Source organism: Brassica rapa, chromosome A05 (assembly GCF_000309985.2).
Source record: "Brassica rapa cultivar Chiifu-401-42 chromosome A05, CAAS_Brap_v3.01, whole genome shotgun sequence".
In the NCBI taxonomy this organism is placed as follows: Eukaryota; Viridiplantae; Streptophyta; class Magnoliopsida; order Brassicales; family Brassicaceae; genus Brassica; species Brassica rapa.
In genome coordinates this window covers 8,738,047-8,757,660 of record NC_024799.2, presented here as the reverse complement: position 1 = coordinate 8,757,660, position 19,614 = coordinate 8,738,047, and the positions used below count along the sequence as shown (strand labels likewise).

At 32.4% G+C, this 19,614-nt stretch overlaps 3 protein-coding genes across 4 annotated transcripts; 1 reads left to right on the top strand and 2 right to left on the bottom strand.

Moving 5' to 3' along the window:
- Positions 1–2,662: 2,662 nt before the first annotated feature.
- LOC103868301 (tyrosine aminotransferase) lies at positions 2,663–4,786 on the bottom strand. Its single transcript, XM_009146402.2, has 7 exons — positions 4,434–4,786; positions 3,918–4,257; positions 3,613–3,831; positions 3,477–3,536; positions 3,235–3,390; positions 3,062–3,155; positions 2,663–2,985 (listed from the first exon to the last, which is right to left on the bottom strand). The coding sequence occupies exons 1-7, from the start codon at positions 4,703–4,705 to the stop codon at positions 2,864–2,866; spliced, it is 1,263 nt and encodes a 420-aa protein (XP_009144650.1). The 5' UTR covers positions 4,706–4,786; the 3' UTR covers positions 2,663–2,863.
- A 1,344-nt stretch (positions 4,787–6,130) lies between these two features.
- Positions 6,131–8,905, top strand: LOC103868302 (cellulose synthase A catalytic subunit 8 [UDP-forming]). 2 transcript variants are annotated; one of them, XM_033292101.1, is made up of 5 exons: positions 6,133–7,424; positions 7,531–7,610; positions 7,683–7,734; positions 7,823–7,979; positions 8,072–8,905. In XM_033292101.1, the coding sequence occupies exons 1-5, from the start codon at positions 7,286–7,288 to the stop codon at positions 8,322–8,324; spliced, it is 681 nt and encodes a 226-aa protein (XP_033147992.1). In that variant the 5' UTR covers positions 6,133–7,285; the 3' UTR covers positions 8,325–8,905. The 2 variants fall into 2 exon arrangements, with proteins under 2 accessions (XP_033147991.1, XP_033147992.1); XM_033292100.1 differs by having other exon boundaries at positions 6,131–7,610; positions 8,072–8,845.
- Positions 8,906–16,572: 7,667 nt separating this feature from the next.
- Positions 16,573–17,935, bottom strand: LOC117134318. Its single transcript, XM_033292586.1, has 2 exons — positions 17,554–17,935; positions 16,573–16,655 (listed from the first exon to the last, which is right to left on the bottom strand). Exons 1-2 carry the CDS (start codon positions 17,933–17,935, stop codon positions 16,573–16,575), a joined length of 465 nt encoding a protein of 154 aa, XP_033148477.1.
- Between the last annotated feature and the right edge of the window lie 1,679 nt (positions 17,936–19,614).

Sequence of the window (19,614 nt, the reverse complement as noted above, 5' to 3'; positions counted from 1 at the left end):
CTGACACAGTTCCAATGATGAGGCTACTAGGGAAAGGTTTAGCTGAACTGTATATTTTTCATTTATTATTTTTCAATAGTATTTCTAAATTAATGGTAAAGTATATAAATAAATAAAATATATTCCTTATTTAATCTGTAGAACCGTGGGCACATCGAAGACGTAGTGCATTATACATGTCTACTCAGTCACGTAAAGTCGTATTACCATCCATAGGTTAGTTTGCCTGCGTAAAGATTCAAAAAAAAAAAAGAAATAAAACACCATATATATATATATATATATATATATAGTTGACAAAATATATATATATATATATATATATATATAGTTGACAAAAGTATATATATATATATAACTAGGATTATTTGGTTGATTTCACTTCATCTATCTTATTAAAACTCAAGTACAAAATTGGAGTGTTTGGAGACTTGAATAAGATTATTAAAAAATTTAGAGTGTTTGGAAACATGGATTGCAGTCTTTTAAAAAAAAATATTTTTGTTTGAAAACAAGGATAGTAGTATTAAGAAAAAAAGTAATGAGCTTATGTTTTTTAAAAAAATTGAAAGTTATCTAGGCCACTTTTAAAATATACCAAAATGGGTCGATCTAATTGCCTAAATTTTTTTTTTTAAACTAACCATAAAACAAAATTTAAACTTTATATACATATTGCAAATCAAAATAATAATTCAAATTTGATTTATATCAAAAATTGATTCAAAAATATACATATATTTAAAAATGGATTTTTACTAAAATATTTTTCAATAACCATTATAAAAAAATATTGTCAATATATATAAGAAAAATATAATACAAAGCCAAATTTGAAATACCAACTCAAATTATGGTTTTTATATTTCATATTAAGTTTTAAAAATATAATATATGTAATTATTTATATGATGGTATGTATAAAATACTATTAATTATATGATGGTACATATAAAATACGACTAATTATATGATGATAAAATACAATATATAATAATGACTAGGGATGGGCTTTTGGGTACCCATACGGGTTTGGTTCTGATCGGTTTGTATTTCGGGTTTTCGGGGTCAAAGATTTCAGCCTTATTAGAATGTTTCTAAATTTTGGTTTGAGTTCGATTTGGATCTTTGCGGGTTTGGTTTGGGTTTGGATAACTAATTTAAATTATTTTTAAAGTCTTAAATCATTATATATTTTAAATTTCTCAAAATGTATAAATAAAATAATATATTACGTATAAATTTGAATAACATATGTCATAATACTTAAGCTTAACATATCAATTGGCTTTATTTAAAATTTTGGATACGGAATTAATAATTATTTTAAGTATTTTTGGTGATTTGAGTATACTTTAACTATTTCAGATATTTACTTTTGACTATCTATATATATTTTCAAGTATTTAAACCAATTTAAAAGTATCATTTTTGATGTTTTATATACGTTAAATCTAAAAATAATTAATATATATAAGTATATAAATCTATTTTTAGATAAATTCGGATACCCAAATACTTCGGTTCGGATCAGATTCGGTTCTCTAAATAACAAAATTTTGAATAATTAGAATGTTTAATCAATTTATGTTCGGGTTTGGTACTATATTTTTGGATCAGTATCGGTTATGTTCCTCGGATTCATTTTTACAAATCCTAATAATTACATGAAAAACAAATATCAACATATTTTTCAAAATATACACCCGCGCGCCTGCGCGGGTCAAAATCTAGTCCTTCATTAAAACAGCTAGCTTCTTGGTTAATCTGATGCCATGGTAATAATTGCAAAACAGTTTCCATTAAGGAGATAAATTTATAGGATTTTCGACTCATTTTCGTTTTAGAAGTTTATAACTACAATGCAAGGAGAAATAACAAAGTATAAAAACAACCTTTTTATCAAAACAATTAAAAGACTACAATATCGCAGAGCCTAAATACCTTGTAAACTACTCATCAGAATGTTAAGATTCAACATATATTATCACCACATAACATAGAAGCCTATGACTTTACATATACATACATTCCAAATTAGAGAAAAAACAACAATAGCTATTTTAAGTTTGAACTTGGTTTTTCTCCAACCATGCTAACAGATTAAACATTATCATCACACACAACATAGGAACATGCAATTTTACATATAAACACAAGTTACCAGTTAAATATAGATTCCAACTTCAAGAAAACAAGACATCATAATAACATTGTGTGGGCTTCAAAAACATAAAAAGGTAGAACAAATTCTCCTTTTCCATCATAATGGGTCTAAAGCAATGTGTAAAATTTACGAATTTTAAAAGTTTGTATATTTAATAGGTAACAAAAATTAGTTTGTGTATTGAACAGAGATCTAAAATAGTTTGTGTATTTTATTGGCAAATAAAAATTAATCTATGCATTTTTAAAGAATTTTTTCTTTGGATAATACTAAATAGTCTCACACAATTTTATCCTTGGATTCAAATATCGTACATAAATTGTCTCACCTAGGAACGATATATTAAGTTAACGAAAGAGACTAAATCTCGAACCCCACATATTCGTATATTTTCTTAATTGTTTTCGAACGTTTCACCGCCTTATATTATCCTTTTTAACTCGTTTTTTTTGGTAATTTTCAATCTAGATTCCCATGCTATTTCATGGTGATGGCTGCTATTAATTTTTTTTTGCATTGCTAGTGTTTGACAAAGAGAGAACCTCATGGTAACAGCTGCTGCTTGGCATCACTTGGTTCATATTTTTGTTCAAAGAAAAACAAAGCTTACTAGTTATTACAATGTCTTGTTTTAGAAGTTTCTAAGCAAAACCTAATTTGCTTGGACTCCTTGAGAAGTAGAGAGAGACTTAACACTCATGGCTTTTTCTTGGAGTGTCTCTGGGAAAAGTTCTTTAGCCTGGAAAAGCCGTCTATGAGGAGATCCAGCTCAATCGCAAAAGTGATACGTAGCCAGTTCTTGAGCCCAACAGCTCGACCTGCAAGAGCCTCATTGATTATCTTAACTGCCCGTAACTGTCAACAAAGCTCGTTAACAAGATTACTATATTTTACCGGGTAGGATGATCAACGATTCCTCTTTAGCCAGCTTGCAGCAGAAATCCAAATCATCACTGATATCTTCGAGTAGCGACAGGTTTAACTTCACCTGCACCGATAAACAAATGGATTAGCCTCTGAGACTGAGCTTTGACTGATGAGTTAACCTGATTGCCTCAGTTCTTTACCATCGTGAACATAGACCCCTCGGGTTTGCTGGGGCAAGTGATGCAAGGGATCTTCATAACCTCTTCATAACAAATCTCTGCACATTCTCTCATCCTTTCAAGTTTCACTGAGAAGAATTCTTCTTTCGTATTCCCAAGGATCTCAGGAATGGCACCCTGGCTCAGATGGGAAAAAAAAGAAAGAAAAAATCATGTTTCCTAACAGAGATGTGTTACAACACCAATGCATCCCATCAATATACCTGAATGAACGTTACAGCGTCCGTCGAAATGTTGATGACGTTGGTAAGAGACTGAACAAACTAATATATCAAAGACACAGAAGTTAAATCACATTCACATACAACCAAAATGTAAATCAATTGCTAGGCAACAAACCCCAGAATCTTTCATGATGCAATGAGGGTCAAGAGTCACCATCCAGCCAAGTCTCCAGCCTGGAACAAACCATCTTTTCGATATGGCACCTAACAAAACTACAGGCACTATCTCTGCAAACTCTGCCATGGACACAAATGGTTTATCCCCAAATGCATAATGGTCATAAACTTCGTCTGCGATCAAAAGTATTCCAAGCTTGCAAGCTGTCTCTGCAATCTTCATCAACACCATATACCAAAAATGAGTAAAACTTTTTATGCGATTAAAAAAAAAAAACGAAAAGTGAGAAGCAAAGTGCACACCTTTTGAAGATGTTGGCGGGAAAAAACGTTTCCACAAGGATTGCAAGGGTTGACAACAACTATAGCTACGGTTTTGTCGTCTGCAAGAGCTTCAACAGCATCGAGATCAACATCCCAACCATTTTCTGGTAGGAGGTCGAAATAACGAACCTCTAGCTGACTGAAAGACGCTCTGGAATCATACATGGGGTAAGTGGGCCTAGGCAGCAGAATGTTGGCACCAGGATTTGCGAGTGCGGAGATCAAAATCTCAATTGCTTGCAAACAACCAGAAGTGATATGAACATCATTTGGAGATATCTGGTAAGAGAGATCGCGAGAGAGGTACTCTGCAACAGCTCTATTTGAAGGGGAAAAAAAAGAGAAACACAAAGTCATCAAGATTTGAATTCAGACAACAACAGACCCTTAAGACAAGACACCCTCGAATAATGATATGGCGCCTAACAAAACTACACCTTAAGACAAGAACATATAAAAAAAGGAAAAAGAAGAGGAAGTAAATCGTAATCTTACTTCCTAGCGACAGGAATACCGGAAGCAGAAGAATAGTTGTTAAACTTGGTGGAGCTAACAGCGTCGCAGATGGCTTTAACAGCTGATGGATCAGTACTGAATCTCGGGAACGGAGAAGGGTCGCCATGTCCGAGGGCGATGACGGGTCTAGTGCCACCTTCGTCGAGATTACTGATTAAGGTATTAAGATACTCACGAATGCTTAAGGAGCTTGAACGTTCGACCACCTCGTTGGCTCCGAAGTTCCATCGCTTGGCTCCGATTTCACCCATCTTTTTTTGTCGGAAACGTAACACAAAGAAACTGAAGCTAACGTTTTGTATTTTTGTTTGTGATATGTGTGACTGGCATAGAAGATTCTCTTCCCCAAAATATCTAATCCATAAAATCAAAATATAAATTAATTAAAGGGTTTTTTTTTGTCAACATTCTGGATTTTATTAAATTCCAGCAAGTAAAGAAGAGTACAATTGAGCATCGACGTAACACACACGCGTCAGCTTAAGAAAAAAAAGAAATACAATACGTGTTCAAAATTTAACATGCAGATCTGAAAACTGTATCTCCGGCGCCCGCCAACGAACCACCCCTGATTGAAGCTACAGCTCCTCCATCACCATATTGCATCCTCTTTACTTTGCACTCTTCAACCTCCAACTTTCGCTCAATCCTTTGCTTGTGTTCAGAAAACTCCATGTCCATCGAATAATAACTCTAAGATAGATCGATTGACCAAACAAGAGATTTTTGCTAGACCATCTTCAATATAGAGAAGATGCCAGCTTTGCCAAGTCTCCGTTAAAGCCAGCCGAAATCAAATCCCACATCACCGCTTCATTTCCCTTCAGAGACTTTACTAGAGCCATCTATTGGCTTCTCAAACAGAGAGTAAAGATCGATTCTTTCAGAAAAGGATTAAGTGCAAATCACAATTTAATGCGAAAGAGGAGAAAATAAACTTTTTTTAAACTCAAAACAAATAGGGAAAGATAAACATGAAGAACAGTCCCAATTTGTTTTGATTATGCACAACAAAATCGCCAAGCGAAGAGTAAATCCGATAAGCTGAAATTTTAAGAAAAATAGCCAAAGGATTGAGCGAAAAAAGATATTACATCTATGCCTGGACATTCGGAGTCCCAATCGAGTTTCGGTTTAGTCCAATCGGATTTCGGTTTTTCAGGTTTATCAAAATCAGCTCCATTCGGATTATATTAAAATTCGGTTTGAGATCGGTTCGGGTTCTATCGGATTCGGGTCGGGTTTAGTATTTAAAGAACCGGTATAACCCGATATACTTTCAGGTTCGGGTCGCAATCGGTTTAAATGTACCTGATTTATATCTACTTTGTAACCAAAAAGTAACTAAAATCGGTTCTTTGGTTTTAAAGTACTTGATTTCTACCTATTTTGTAACTAAAACATAAATAAAATCGGTTCAAAAAAAAAAGAAAGGAACATCAAATGTAATCATTCAAAATCAAGTAAAAGGTAAACATAGTTATTGATCGAAAGAAAACCAAATAAATGAAAACATGAAACGAAAATCAAGTTCTCATGAAATGAAAAACATTATTCAATGAAAAATAAAACCCAAATCTAAAAACTTCAACATTCAACCGCCACCTTCAACCATCAATCTTCATATAATATATAATTATTTTAGATGTTCAATATATTTTGAATACATATTAGAAATTGATATCATGTTTGGTACAAGTTCTTTTTGGAAATTTTGAATGTTTCGGGTTCTATCGGATATCTATTTAGGTTCGGATTCAGTTCGGATAATACCCATAACCCAAAATACCATAAAACAAGATCCATTCGGTTTTTATGTCGGGTTCGGTCGGTTCGGATTCATTTTTATCGGTTCGGGTTCGGTTCGAGTTTTCGGATTCGGTTTATTTGCCCAGCCTTAATTACATCAAAAGAAGATAGATGAAATATTGATGTCTGTGAACAGGGAAGAAGAGGGATAACTTTTTTTTTTTACATTGGATAATTATGCTATTACAACTATCAGAAATATTACAAACGATTTTACAGCCGATTCAGGCATGACTATTTCACCTGAGCTGATTCAGGCATGACTGCATCACCTGAGCCGCCCTATGGGATCCACGCTTGACGGTACTCCTTGTGCAATGATGCAGATCTCTTGTAAGTCTTTTTCTCTCTTAATTCGTATAATTTTGTCTTTTTCGGGAATTAAAACCCAGACTTTCTGATATAGAAGCATTAATGAATTCTTAGTTAAACCACTGTACCAAAGAAGTTTCCACCCTTGCATCAAATTAAAGGGCTTAAATTAAAATTATTGGGATATGACAAATTGCATCAAAACTCCCTTAAATTATTAGCAAACTGACAACAATCTAAACTATACTAAAAGGAGAATAACAAGCCTTATGAGCTATGCCACCTAGGATCAGAAAATCAGCCAGTAATATTGCATCAATCATCCATGTCATTTTTGTTTAATATTGATTTGGGCTTCGTGTTTTGTTTTGGGCTTCTTATTTTACATTTCCTTAGTTTGTTTAGGGCTTCTTCTCTTAGCTTTGTCGACTCATTCTCTCTTTTCTTTTTTTGGTGATTCTACCGTTCTTCTCTTACCTTTAGACTTCCACATCCTCCTTTGCTCTTCTCTCCAAATCCGTTTGAACTCATACTTTCACCACTAACTGCTCTAATCAAACCTTGCTTGAGCTCTTCAATGGATTATTTTCATCTTTCTTTCAGTTATTCTGGCGAAAACTCTACAAAGTTAATAATCAAATGTTTACCCCTATTGTTTCAGATCTCCTCCATAACGTACCTTCTTATCTCTCTCTCAAGGGAAAACGAAGATGATTGAGTCCAAGTCTCCGGTCTGCAACACTTGCGGAGAGGAGACTGGTGTGGAATCAAACGGAGAGTTCTTCGTTGCTTGCCATGAATTCAAAGAAGGTCGAAGAATCTGCTTGCGTAGCGGCAAGCCTTACGATGGTAATTATCACATTTCTTCAAATGTTTTTCCATAAATTTTGTATCTTTTTTTTTTTTGTTAAAAGTAGTTTCACAATTTATGATATTTTATTTGCTTACTCCTCAGAGAATGTGCTTGATGATGTTGAGACAAAGACATCTAAACACCAATCCACTGTTGCAACACACATCAGTAACACTCCTCAGGTGTGTACTATATAATTAGTGTCGTTTTTATGTCATAATAAGATTCGAAATAATTCTTCTTCATTTTTGTAGGATTCTGGAATTTATGCTAGACATATAAGTACAGTCTCCACAATAGACAGTGGTAAGAACTAATATCCAAAAGTTTAAAATTTTGATGAGTTTAATTAGTTTTAGAAGCTAACCAATGGAATTTTGATTTGTTGTTGAAGAACTCAACGATGAATATAGAAATCCTATATGGAAGAACAGAGTTGATAGCTGGAAAGACAAGAAGAGCAAGAAGAAGAAGAAACATGCAAAGGCAACAAAAGCTGAAGACCCTGATGCTCAGGTTCCTCCCCAACAGCACATTGAAGATATATCACTGTAAGCACATTCTCACTCATGGAACAACATAGTCTTTGTATATTAATCACCAGAAAGTTTGAGACACTGACTGGCCTGTGTCATTTTTTCAGGAACGCAGAGGCTGCTTCTGCTACAGATGTGCTTTCTGTTTTGATTCCTATCCCAAGGACAAAAATTACTTCATACAGAATCGTTATCATCATGCGTTTAACCATCTTGGCTTTGTTTTTCCACTACCGTATCACCCATCCAGTGGACAGTGCTTACGGTCTATTGCTAACATCTGTGATATGTGAGATCTGGTTTGCTTTCTCGTGGGTGTTGGATCAGTTTCCTAAATGGTCTCCTATCAACAGAACGTAGAGCCATGAAAGTAAGTAAACAAAGTCTTTAAGAATATCCATAACATTATCAGAAACTTAACTCTTGGTTTCTTTTTTAAGAGATTATGAAGAGTTCAAGATCAGAATGAGGTGCATTGGCTGCGTCGATGAAGAAATCAGTAAAACAAGATTTTTTAGAAGACGATGGAAAGTCCGGTAAAGCTGTTGGAACATCCACACCTGACAAAGGTGTTATATATTTGGAGAGGAGGCAGGCATTTTTGGCTTTGACCAAAGCTTCTCCCGGCATATCAGCCAATGGTAGCTTAGGTACTGGTTCGTCCAAACTTTTGGTCTTAAGCACAAAATCATTAGACGTTCATAGAGTCTAATGAGAGCTCAATGGACCTTTTAGGCATTCTAACTTTTAATCTTTAGTGTATTCAAAGATGGTGTTGTAGTTTTAGATACACAAGCAATTTTTTCATGGAAAGGCTATCAAGGCTCTTTATTTTTTTTTTCTGCATTTTAAGTGATGACACTTTAGTCAATACATATTTTTATCGATTGGAAAATTGAGAAGTTGAAAGTAAGTTAATATGTTTTGGCACCATTAATTTTTTTTTTGGCAACATTAGCTTCTTATGATGTCTGTACATTAAATTCAAATACAGTATTGAAATTATCATACATAATTTTTAAATGACCATATACAATATTTTAAATTCTATTTGAAAATAAAAGTACAAAAGTAAAGTTCAACCGCAGTAGAAAAACAAACAATGCAAACAAAACACAATTTTTATTATCGTGTAAAATACTTAAAACTATATTTGAAAATAAAGCACGAAAGTGTAGTAGTTCAACTGTAGCAAAAATAATAATAATAATGAGGACATTTCCAATGATTGATTTTATTTTATTCACTTTCTTTAAAATGAAGAAAAGATGAAGTAGTATTTACTTTAATAGTTGATTTTATTTTCTTTCTGTAAAATAATATTCCAAGTATGTTATATCTCTAATTAATTATTAATAACATCTTTCACTATTTTATGTTCACTCATGTTACAAAATTGTTTTATTTTAACAATAATCTGACATAATTATCATTTAATATAAATGAAATATTATCATACAATAAATTGATTATATAACATAAATAAACAAACATATAGTTTCATTTTTTTAAAAAATCACTATGTATATATTTCTTCTATAAGTGATTAACAAAAGTGTTTTGAAATAAAATATTAATTTATTTATCTTTAATTCTTCTTAAACAGGGTAAGAATTCTTAAAAATTAATATTTTCATATTCTTCGATATCAATATCTAAATAGATAAGAGTCGAGACTTTGAATTTAATTGGATAATATTAACGTATATAATATATTTTACAAAATATACAAAATAAGTAAAAAGTTCATCTTCAAAAATGAAAATGTAAATAGTATATCTTCAAATGTGAATTAGCATTGTTCATTATTCATTTTAAATTAAGAAATAAAATAGGATTGAAGCAAAAACAACTCTAAAATAAATCAAAAATTAAAATAGGGTTGAAGATAGTTAAAATTACTTATTCTTCTTAGCCATTTTAATCGTATTAGCCATTTTAGCTCATTTATATGAATTACTATTTAACAATAAAAACATGTTTTTTTTTTTTGTTTTTTACAACACAATAAAAACATGTTAAAAACTGTTTCCAAACAAATTTTTTTCACTTTCGCATCAAAAAACAAAAATGTGGTAAACTATTGAAATAAGAAAATCACATTGAACCGAATCAAACATTCGAACAGTATTTCTAATGTAAAGTACAAAATAAGATCAATAGGAACATAAAAATCTAATTTGTAAAATAAGTTTATAGTACATAATCCGCGCGTAGCGCGGAAAAAAGCTCTAGTAACCATAAAACACGGTAATTAACAGACTAATCGTAAAAAACTAATGGCTATAATATATTTCGGCCGTGCATGTGGGCATGCAAATTATATAATTAGTTATTAATACATTCATTACTAATTAAAAGACTAGAACTATATAATTATTAAGTATGTATTCTTTTAAAAATTCTTCCGTATTTTTTTTTTAAATTTTTTTTGGTAAAGTAAATTTCAAAATAAAATTAAGAATTTTACTTTTTTAATATTTAGTTATGTATTTTTTTTCATTTTCAAATTCTTATGAACATTTTTTTTCAAAGAACATCTTAATATATATAGGAATTATCTTTTTGTTTTAAAATATTGTTTTTTTAGATTTTGGATAATTTTAATCACTTATTTAGATTTCATATTTTTATTTTTTGACTAATTTATATATTTTATTTATTAAGGATATAATAATATTAACACTATAACTTTCAACGTGGAAGCTCGAATGCGAAAAAAAAACTTCACAAATAATAGTATAGATATAATATGTATTAATTTCTTTTTTGTCCTTCGAATAGAAACACACACATCTTAGCCTACCTTTTATTTTTGAGTTTTTCTTCTGTTCACCTCTAGGATGAACATGTGCCTTCACCGATAAAACGATAGCAAATAAAATTTGGGAAAATTGCCAAATATGACCCATAATTTGATTTTAAACACAAAGGGTATACCCCAACTTGATCGAATGTAAAACTAATCCAAAAGGTTAGTGAAATTACAAGTAGCCCATTATGACAAAAAAAAAACAGAATTTACTTTTACGAATATAACCCCTGGAAGTCTTCTAGGGATTTTGTAAGTATTCCAAGAAGTCTTCTCATATTGTAGATCTTAAAAATAATTTATAAACTTTATTAAAAATATTTTAATGGGTGAAAAAATGAAATCATGCAACTATGAACATTTTTAAATCATATAAATTAAGATATAGTAAAGTTGAATAGTTTTCAACACATATGAGTGAATAAAGTGAGTCATAGTATTATTTGGTTTAGGGTTTTGTAACATATGTTGTAGTATTATTTGTATTTTTAGGGTTAGGATTTCAGAAGTTTGACATTTTTTTGGAATATTAAAATTTGACCTATATGGTTTAGCTTAGAGTATATTAAACAATTTCAATGTTTTTTTTCTTCTATTTAGTTAGTTATTTAAGCTTAAGGTATAAATTTCTTCTAATAGAAAACTTCCCTCAAAGTCTTTTTTTTTTTTGGTCAAAAACTTCCCTCAAAATCTTTTAAATCAAAAATATTTAACCTAAATAGAAAAATTTTGTTTCCATATAAAAAAAAATGTACACATTCTATTTCTTCCTCTCAAATGGCTGCAACAAAAATATAATGATTCTCATTAAAACTCTCCAACCTCTCTCTAATCTTTTTAAACTTGAAAACATCAAACTTTATATGAATTTTTCATTTTTTTGTCTCATCTCACTAATTTATCTTGTTTTTGCAGATTTTTTATCACATGGTTCTCATCTCACTCTTTTAAATGTAAATCTATTAATTTTGGATATCTACTTTTTTTTTTGTGTTCTATAAGGGTACATATATCTAATATTCCACTCATTTTTTCTTTTTGAAGCCATCTGAACGTTTTTGGATATGCAAGTTTTTCAGATCAAGGTTTGAATATACATGTTTTTCAGATATGGGTCAGACTCCGGAAGACTTCTCGGAAGACTTCCTGGAATCTTCTAACGGAGTTTTCTTCCATGTTTGCTCTTTCATAACAGAATTGAGCATTTTGGTAAATTTCCATGTCTGATTTTTTTTCCATTTGGTAACATCTTTTTGCATAAAGCTCTTACATTTTCCCAAACTAACACTTTCCAACCTTTGTCTAATCTCTTTGAACTTAAGAACACCAAACTTTATATCAATTTTCATTTTTTTTCTCATGTCTTTCTCACTTATTTATCTTATTTTTGCAGATGTTTTATCACATGATTCTCATCTTTCACTCATTTAAATTTTGGATATCTATTTTTATGTATTTTATAAAGGTAAATCTATCTAATCTTTCACTCATTTTCTCTATTTTGAAGCCATTAAAAATTTTAATATCTTTAATTTAAAATGTTTTTGGATATGCAGGTTTTTCAGATCTGAGTTTGGATATGCAGGTTTCTCAGATCTGGATCTGACTCAGGAAGACTTCTGGGAAGTTTTCTCGAAAGTCTTCTAAAATATAATGCACCTGAAGACTTCCTGAAAGTCTTCTGACTTCATGTTACTTCTTTCATAACAGATTTGAGCGTTTTGGTAAGTCTCCATGTCTTATTTTTCTTCATTAGTTAATTTCTTGTTGCATAAATCTCTTACCTTTTTCTCAAACTAAAATTTTCCAACCTCTCTCTAATCTCTTTGAACTCGGAAATACCAAACCTTATATCAATTTTTCATTTTTGTCTCATGTCTTTCTCACTAATTTATCTTGTTTTTGCAGATTTTTTATTACATGGTTCTCATTTTCCACTCCTTTAAGGTAGATCTATAAATGTTGGATATCTTTATTGTTTGTTTTATAAAGATAGATCTATCTAATTTTCTACCCATTTTCTCTGTTTTGAAGGCATTTGAACGTTTTTGGATATGCAGGTTTTTCAGATCTGAGTCAAATTTTGGAAGTCTTCCCGAAAGACTTCCTGGAAGTCTTCTGACAGAGTCTTCTAAAACATAATTCCCTATAAGACTTTCTAGAAGTCTTCTGACGGAGTCTTCTCACATGTCAAGAGGAATAATCTCTAACTCCATGTGTAATAATTTTATTTATGGCATGTTTTGTGATTTATGTGTGTACTTTTTTAGTTGTGAATTCTTTTATAAATTGAAGAGATATTAATGAAAATTTTAGTAAATATGTTCATGTTTACAATATTATCTTGCCAAAAATGCTTGAACTTATTGAAGTTATTAATACAACTTTAATAGCAAAATAAAATAACACAAAATTTTATCAAATTTACTAACACTAAAGGAGAAGAATTCTAAGAAAACTTATTCAAATTCACAAAATATCAAAACTTACATAAGTTCAAACATATAGAACTTTCACTAGAAGTTTTTTGGGAAGTCTGCTCAGAAGACTTAATTTTAAACGGAAAAATAAAATATAAGCGGAAAATTTAAGCGAGAAATTAAAATTTAGGCGGAAAACTTAAATTTTAAGTGAAATTGAAATTTCAATTCTCATGAAAATTAAAAAGTATATCTAATGATCTAAGAAGACATACAAATCATATAACTCGGTAATCTTGAAGTTACTTAACCCTATTGAAAGTTAAAATAAATATCTTAAAGTTATTTAACGAGTTTACAAAAACTAAAGTATAGGACTTCCGTGGAATGTCTTCTCGAATTAGCTAGAAAAGTTAATAAACATGAATGTTGCTAACCTCATAATTAAAATCAATTAAGTTATGAATTTCATTCAGGAGCCCCATTATTGATTAATATACATGAATTAACAAGAAAATGTTATAAATTTTTTATAGTTATAGAGAAAATGAAAATTTATTAAACATTGACGTAGAAGACTTCCACAGAAGTCGTCCGCCAGAAGACTTTCAAGATGTCTTCCATTTAAGTCATGATTTCTTTGGAAGTCTTCCTTTGTAAGTATCAGCTTACTTTTGTTTTTGAAAAAATATCGAAAATACTAGAGAAGACTTACTGGTAAGTTGTCTGGATGAACAGTTCTGGGAGAAAAAACTGATTTCATAGTTTCAACCAGTGAGATAACTTGTTTAGCACACATAAGTCTTCTCCAAGCACCCATAATCTCAAACAAAAGTGACCCACTAAGAATCGTAAGCTTCAATGGCTCTATGAACCATAAAAATTTTAGAATCAAAATCTTGGGTTTTTTTGGATGAATATAGAGAGAAAGTGAAAGAGATGTTGTTTTTAGTTCATAAGAATTGAGAAAGAAAGAGTATAAATCAATTTTTAGGTGCATTAAGAGCTTCAAATTGGTTATTCATGGTGGTTGGTGTATTGATGGCAATGGTAATATTCTGAATACTTGAGTAAGATGAGGGTGATATAGTAAAATATGCATTTTCGAAAAAAAACAGGTGATGAAATTTTCATGAATAATATGTACTTTAGGGGTGAAAGAGGCAAGTCAAAGTTCCAAAAAAAACAATGGTTAGTTTTGTGTCTCACTTCAATTTTTGAGTCATATTTGAAAAAAATCATTTTTATTTACCAATTGATCTTTAAACTTCTGCATAGTTTTCTTATATCTAAAAAAAATCTATATTTTAAACTAAAATTATTAATACTTCCATTAACACAAATATAAATTCAAATAAATAATTGTTTATTCAGTTAAAAATTAAACTTATATATATAACAAAGATTTATTTTTTTTTTTGATCAAAAAAAAAAAAGATTTCATCACCTGTTCGTCCAGACAGGTATATAACTTATATATAACAAAAAGATTTTTGTTAAGAGAAAAAATAGCCGACAAAAAGAATAAGAGGAAAAAATTAAAACTATGTATGATTGCTTCAAAAACTGATGGAAACAAGAGTGGTTATTTGAGAGGGGGACCTTGAGTCCAGGGGCGGACGTAGGTGAAGACCTAAGGGGACATGTTGTCACGGACTGATTCTTTACTTAGCCAGAAAGTGCAGTTTTAGCACCTTTTCATCCTAGTGTTTGCTAAGTCAGCCTAACTCCTATAACTCGATCAGTACATAGAGAGAGAGTAGGGACAATTTAGAGAGAAATTAGAGCTTAAGGAAGTATTTATTTTATAACTTGGTGAATGAACCTTACAATGAGGCTTCAGCCCTTTATATACACATCCCACTTTCTTAATGGACGGTCGAGAATGAACCGATCTAACAACTCGGATCTTTTCCTATCTATGAAGTTACTTAGTGGTTAAATAGCCTCCCTTAAGCAATTTCGCTCCTAAGTACTCTACATATTTTCACACACTTTTTATAATATTTAATACTTAGATATTTTACATAAGTACTTCATACATAAGAAAACTAAGTAAAAATGAGCTTGAATCTCCTTTGGCTTTGCCCGATATATGGCTCCTCATCATGGACGTTTTTGGGTCTTCAAAATGAACTGTGATATCCTCCCCCACCTATGCTGGAGTTTCGCGATGCTTGGTTTTACGTAAACAACATATTCTTCAGCCTTAAGTATATGTATGTCCATCAAGTTTCCTGACTTAACAGTTTACATACCACTCTTGGTAAAAATTCAACAATAAGTATCATGATGTAAAGATCAGATTATGTCCAAGCTTCTAACCAATGGTATATTTCTTGTGCTACAAAGTTATCAAGAATCACAACGTCCCATTCCATTGATTCTTCATTAACTAAATCACTAACTTAATTATGAGATGTGCTACTAGGACATTTGGCCTAGCCGACCTTGCAGGTGAAGTTGAAGTTGGAATCCGTGGATCCTTCCATGCTCTTACATCATAACCTAAATAGATATTTTGCCAAATCTCCAACAACAGCAGAGGCCTCACTGCAGATAAACTAGTCCATACATATATATGAAGGGGTATCTATATCACTAGCTCGAAATGGCAAACTTAGTGTATAGTACTTACCACGCAAAATCCGGACACAATAATGTGATCGCTATCTAATATGTTTGTTTCACATATATGGATATGAGGATCACAAATTTTTAAAATAAAAGACAAACCACATATTATACTAGATATTTTATAATAATTTTAAGAAATAATTATAAATAAAAAATTAAAGATATCAGAATTTGAATTAAATCCTAACGTGAACGGTATACCTCCAAAAGAGAATTAATTTAATATAGGTTTAGTTTTTGTCTAGAAAGGTACACGAGCTTACAAACCCAAAACCTCGGCATCATTAAAAAAATATGAACACTTTATATTTCATTTTTTACATTTACATTCGATGTGGACTATTTTTGCAATCAGAGAAGAGAGGTATCCAACTCATTGAAAAGTATTTCGAGAGACTGCAATGAGTGTCATCCTCTTTGGCCCAGTGTTCATTACTGAGGATGTTTTAACAATAAAAGAAGGATTATATTCAACAAGAACAGTTACAAAATCTTACAATTTCAATGAACTCTGGTAATCAAGAGCCGACAAACCAACACAAAGGTCTTCAGAGACGAAAGTCCAAAAATGGGAAAATATGGAAACATAGAACAAGCACATAATCTAAACTAACAGATCCAAACTGGCAGAAGCAAGGAACAGATAAAAAAACCCAACAAAAATCAATAACAACAAGGCATGAAGATTGTGTTTCAAAAAAAAAAGTGTTTCAAATAAAACAAGTCATGAAGATTTTCTTTAGAGCTTTTTGATAGAGACAAGACGAGGGAATCCTCCTATAGTGAATATCCCAAGAGAATAAGAGACTAAAGCTTCATACTCTAGGAGACAGAACCACTTTTAGTTCATAAGTCATCAACCAGAAATGCGCAGACAGAGAAAAACCGACTTAAAACGCAAAATTGAAGCACGACAGACTGTAGATCTCGATCAAATCATAAGATAAACCACAAGGACCGAAACCACTCATAAACAGGTTCAAAGTTGATCGAGAACTTGACAAGGATGAAGATCGAAACCAAATATGAGCCAAATTAAGAGAGATTAATATCAACATGCAAATCATTCAATCCATCATTATGTATCTTGGAAATAAATAGATCTGAAGGGTAGTAAACCCAACCCACGCTGACTAGAAAGATTAATAGGAGAAGAACGATTAACACACAGCAAGATTAGCTAAAACTCTTGTTCCTTCTGGAAGGGGCAAAGCAAGATCGAAGGTCTGGAAATCCACATGTAGAGTAAAACGAGAGCAAAAGCGAAATATCTAGATAAAAAGACAAAGAGCGACTACAGCTCTATGGAAGCAGCCGGAGTCGACAAACAGTCAATAACAAATGGATAGATCTAGAGAGAAGGTTAAAACCTCTATTTTATGGTTTATTTGTGTCATTCCTTTGTTAGATCACTTTTTCTCTTCGGGGTAATCGGTTTATTGGAGAGAAGGTTGTAAGTTGTAACATCTAGCCTTTAGACTGGAGTTATGTTTATTTAGAGGGTAGTCCATTATTCCCAATCAAAATATTTCGATTAGACAGGAAAGAAAGATATCCAAGACAACTATTTTTTTTTGTCAGCATATCCAACAATATGATTATTTATGACATAAGATAAGAGATTTAGCATCAGAAAAAAAGAAAGAGAAGATAATAATATTGTCACTTGAACAAGTTACATAGGCATTTTTTTATTTTCTGTATCTATTTTTAAATTTACGAGCCCAAATAGGCTTCCCGTCGATGTAAAACTTTTGTTTACTCTCGCCCATAAGTATACGATCTACAGTAACGACTGAATCCAAGACCAGCCTCGCATATAGTGATTGTTGTTGAACATCCTGATTACTATTCAAGTTCTCATTGGGTAAGTTTCCACCGTACTTAGGTATGTGAACGCCCTTAACACAGTTTTCTCCATATTTTTCTGTGAATACCAGCCTCACTTCCGCTTCGGATACTGGGATTCCACGAGAAAACGTTAGAAAAAGGGTCCGGTCGTTTTCAGTTGCGATGCAACTAGCATTCCAGCCCCATATACCACTAGGGATAGGGAATAAATTTCTGCTGGAGAAATTATCCAAGGAAGCAACACTAGGCATCACGTTGATGCTCCCAAAAGTTGGATGCGGGAACCCGGGGATGATGAGAGGCTATAGAACTCAAAGATCAATTAAGAATAACTCAATTCTTATTAGCTTAAGAAAATATCTCAAAACTTAAGCTCCCACAATGATCTATCAAACTCACAAGTTATGTCACAAGTTGACATCTCCTTATATAGATCAATATATTTCCTAATCTCATTAGTAAAACAATCTTTATCTAAAGCATAACTTAACTAGGATAATGATAGCTTGTTTCCTAAGCTATCTTTCAAGTTTATCTCCAACAATCTCCCCCTTAAACTTGAAATCCATTTTTGACAAATCTTTAACTCCAACTAGCTCTCTCATCTCTTTAAACTTCAACCTTGCAAGCGCCTTTGTCAAGATGTCTGCTCTCTGCTCTATCCCGGGAACATGCTTAACGTCTATCAACTCGTTCTCAACACATTCCCTAATGAAGTGGTAGCGACGATGGATGTGCTTACTTCGTCCATGAAAGACAGGATTCTTAGTAAGCGCAATAGCTGACTTGTTATCAATACGAATCATCACTTTCTCACTCATTGCTCCAACTATCTCTTCAAGAAGATCTTGTAACCAAATAGCCTGTTTTGCTGCCTCTGTTGCCGCCATGAATTCAGCCTCACAAGAGGACAATGCAACTGTCTCTTGCTTGGTAGAACACCACGTAATGGGACTTCCAGAGTAGTAGAATATATGACCAGTAGTTGATCGTCCATCATCCTCATCAACGTTGTGACTGCTATCCGAGTATCCAACTAGCTTTGTGTTGCTTGTGTCTCGCTGAAACACCAGTCCGTGTGCAAGAGTGCCTTGTAAGTACCGTAGAACTTGTTTCAATGCAGCGCCATGAGATTGCTTAGGAGACTGCATGTACCTGCTAAGAACTCCGACACTGAACGACATATCTGGACGTGTGTGAAGCAGGTATCTAAGACACCCGATGTTTCTTCTATACTCCTTTTCATCTATGCCTGCTTCCCCTTGAGACTTCGACATCTTTAGGCTAGGCTCCATAGGAGCGTGAACTGGATTGCAGTCTGCCATCCCTGTTTCTTGAAGAATCTTCTTCGCATATCTCTCTTGACATAAAGTGATCCCATCTTTATGCTGCACAACCTCTATTCCTAGATAATATGTAAGCCGTCCTAAGTCACTCATTTCAAATTTACTTGACATCCCTCGTTTAAACTCTTCCACGAGACCTATATTTGAGCCAGCAACAAGGAGATCATCTACGTATACTGCAACAAGAAGGTATTGGTCCTTATACTGTCGTTGATAAAGTGCTGGTTCCTTTGTGCACTTGACAAAGTTTAACTCTCCAAGAACCTTATTAAGCTTTTCATTCCAAGCCCTCGGAGCTTGGCGTAGTCCATACAGAGCTTTGTGTAGCTTGTACACCTTGCCCTCCTTGCCTTCTTCAATGAAACCCTCCGGTTGAGCAACGTACACATCTTCCTTTAAATCACCATGCAGAAACGCTGTCTTGACGTCTAAGTGATGCACTTCCCATCCTCTTGAAGCAGCCAAAGCGATCAGGAGTCTTATAGTTTCTATTCGTGCCACAGGGGCATATACTTCATCAAAATCGACACCATGTCTCTGTATATAACCCTTTGCCACTAATCTAGCTTTATATTTATTGATGC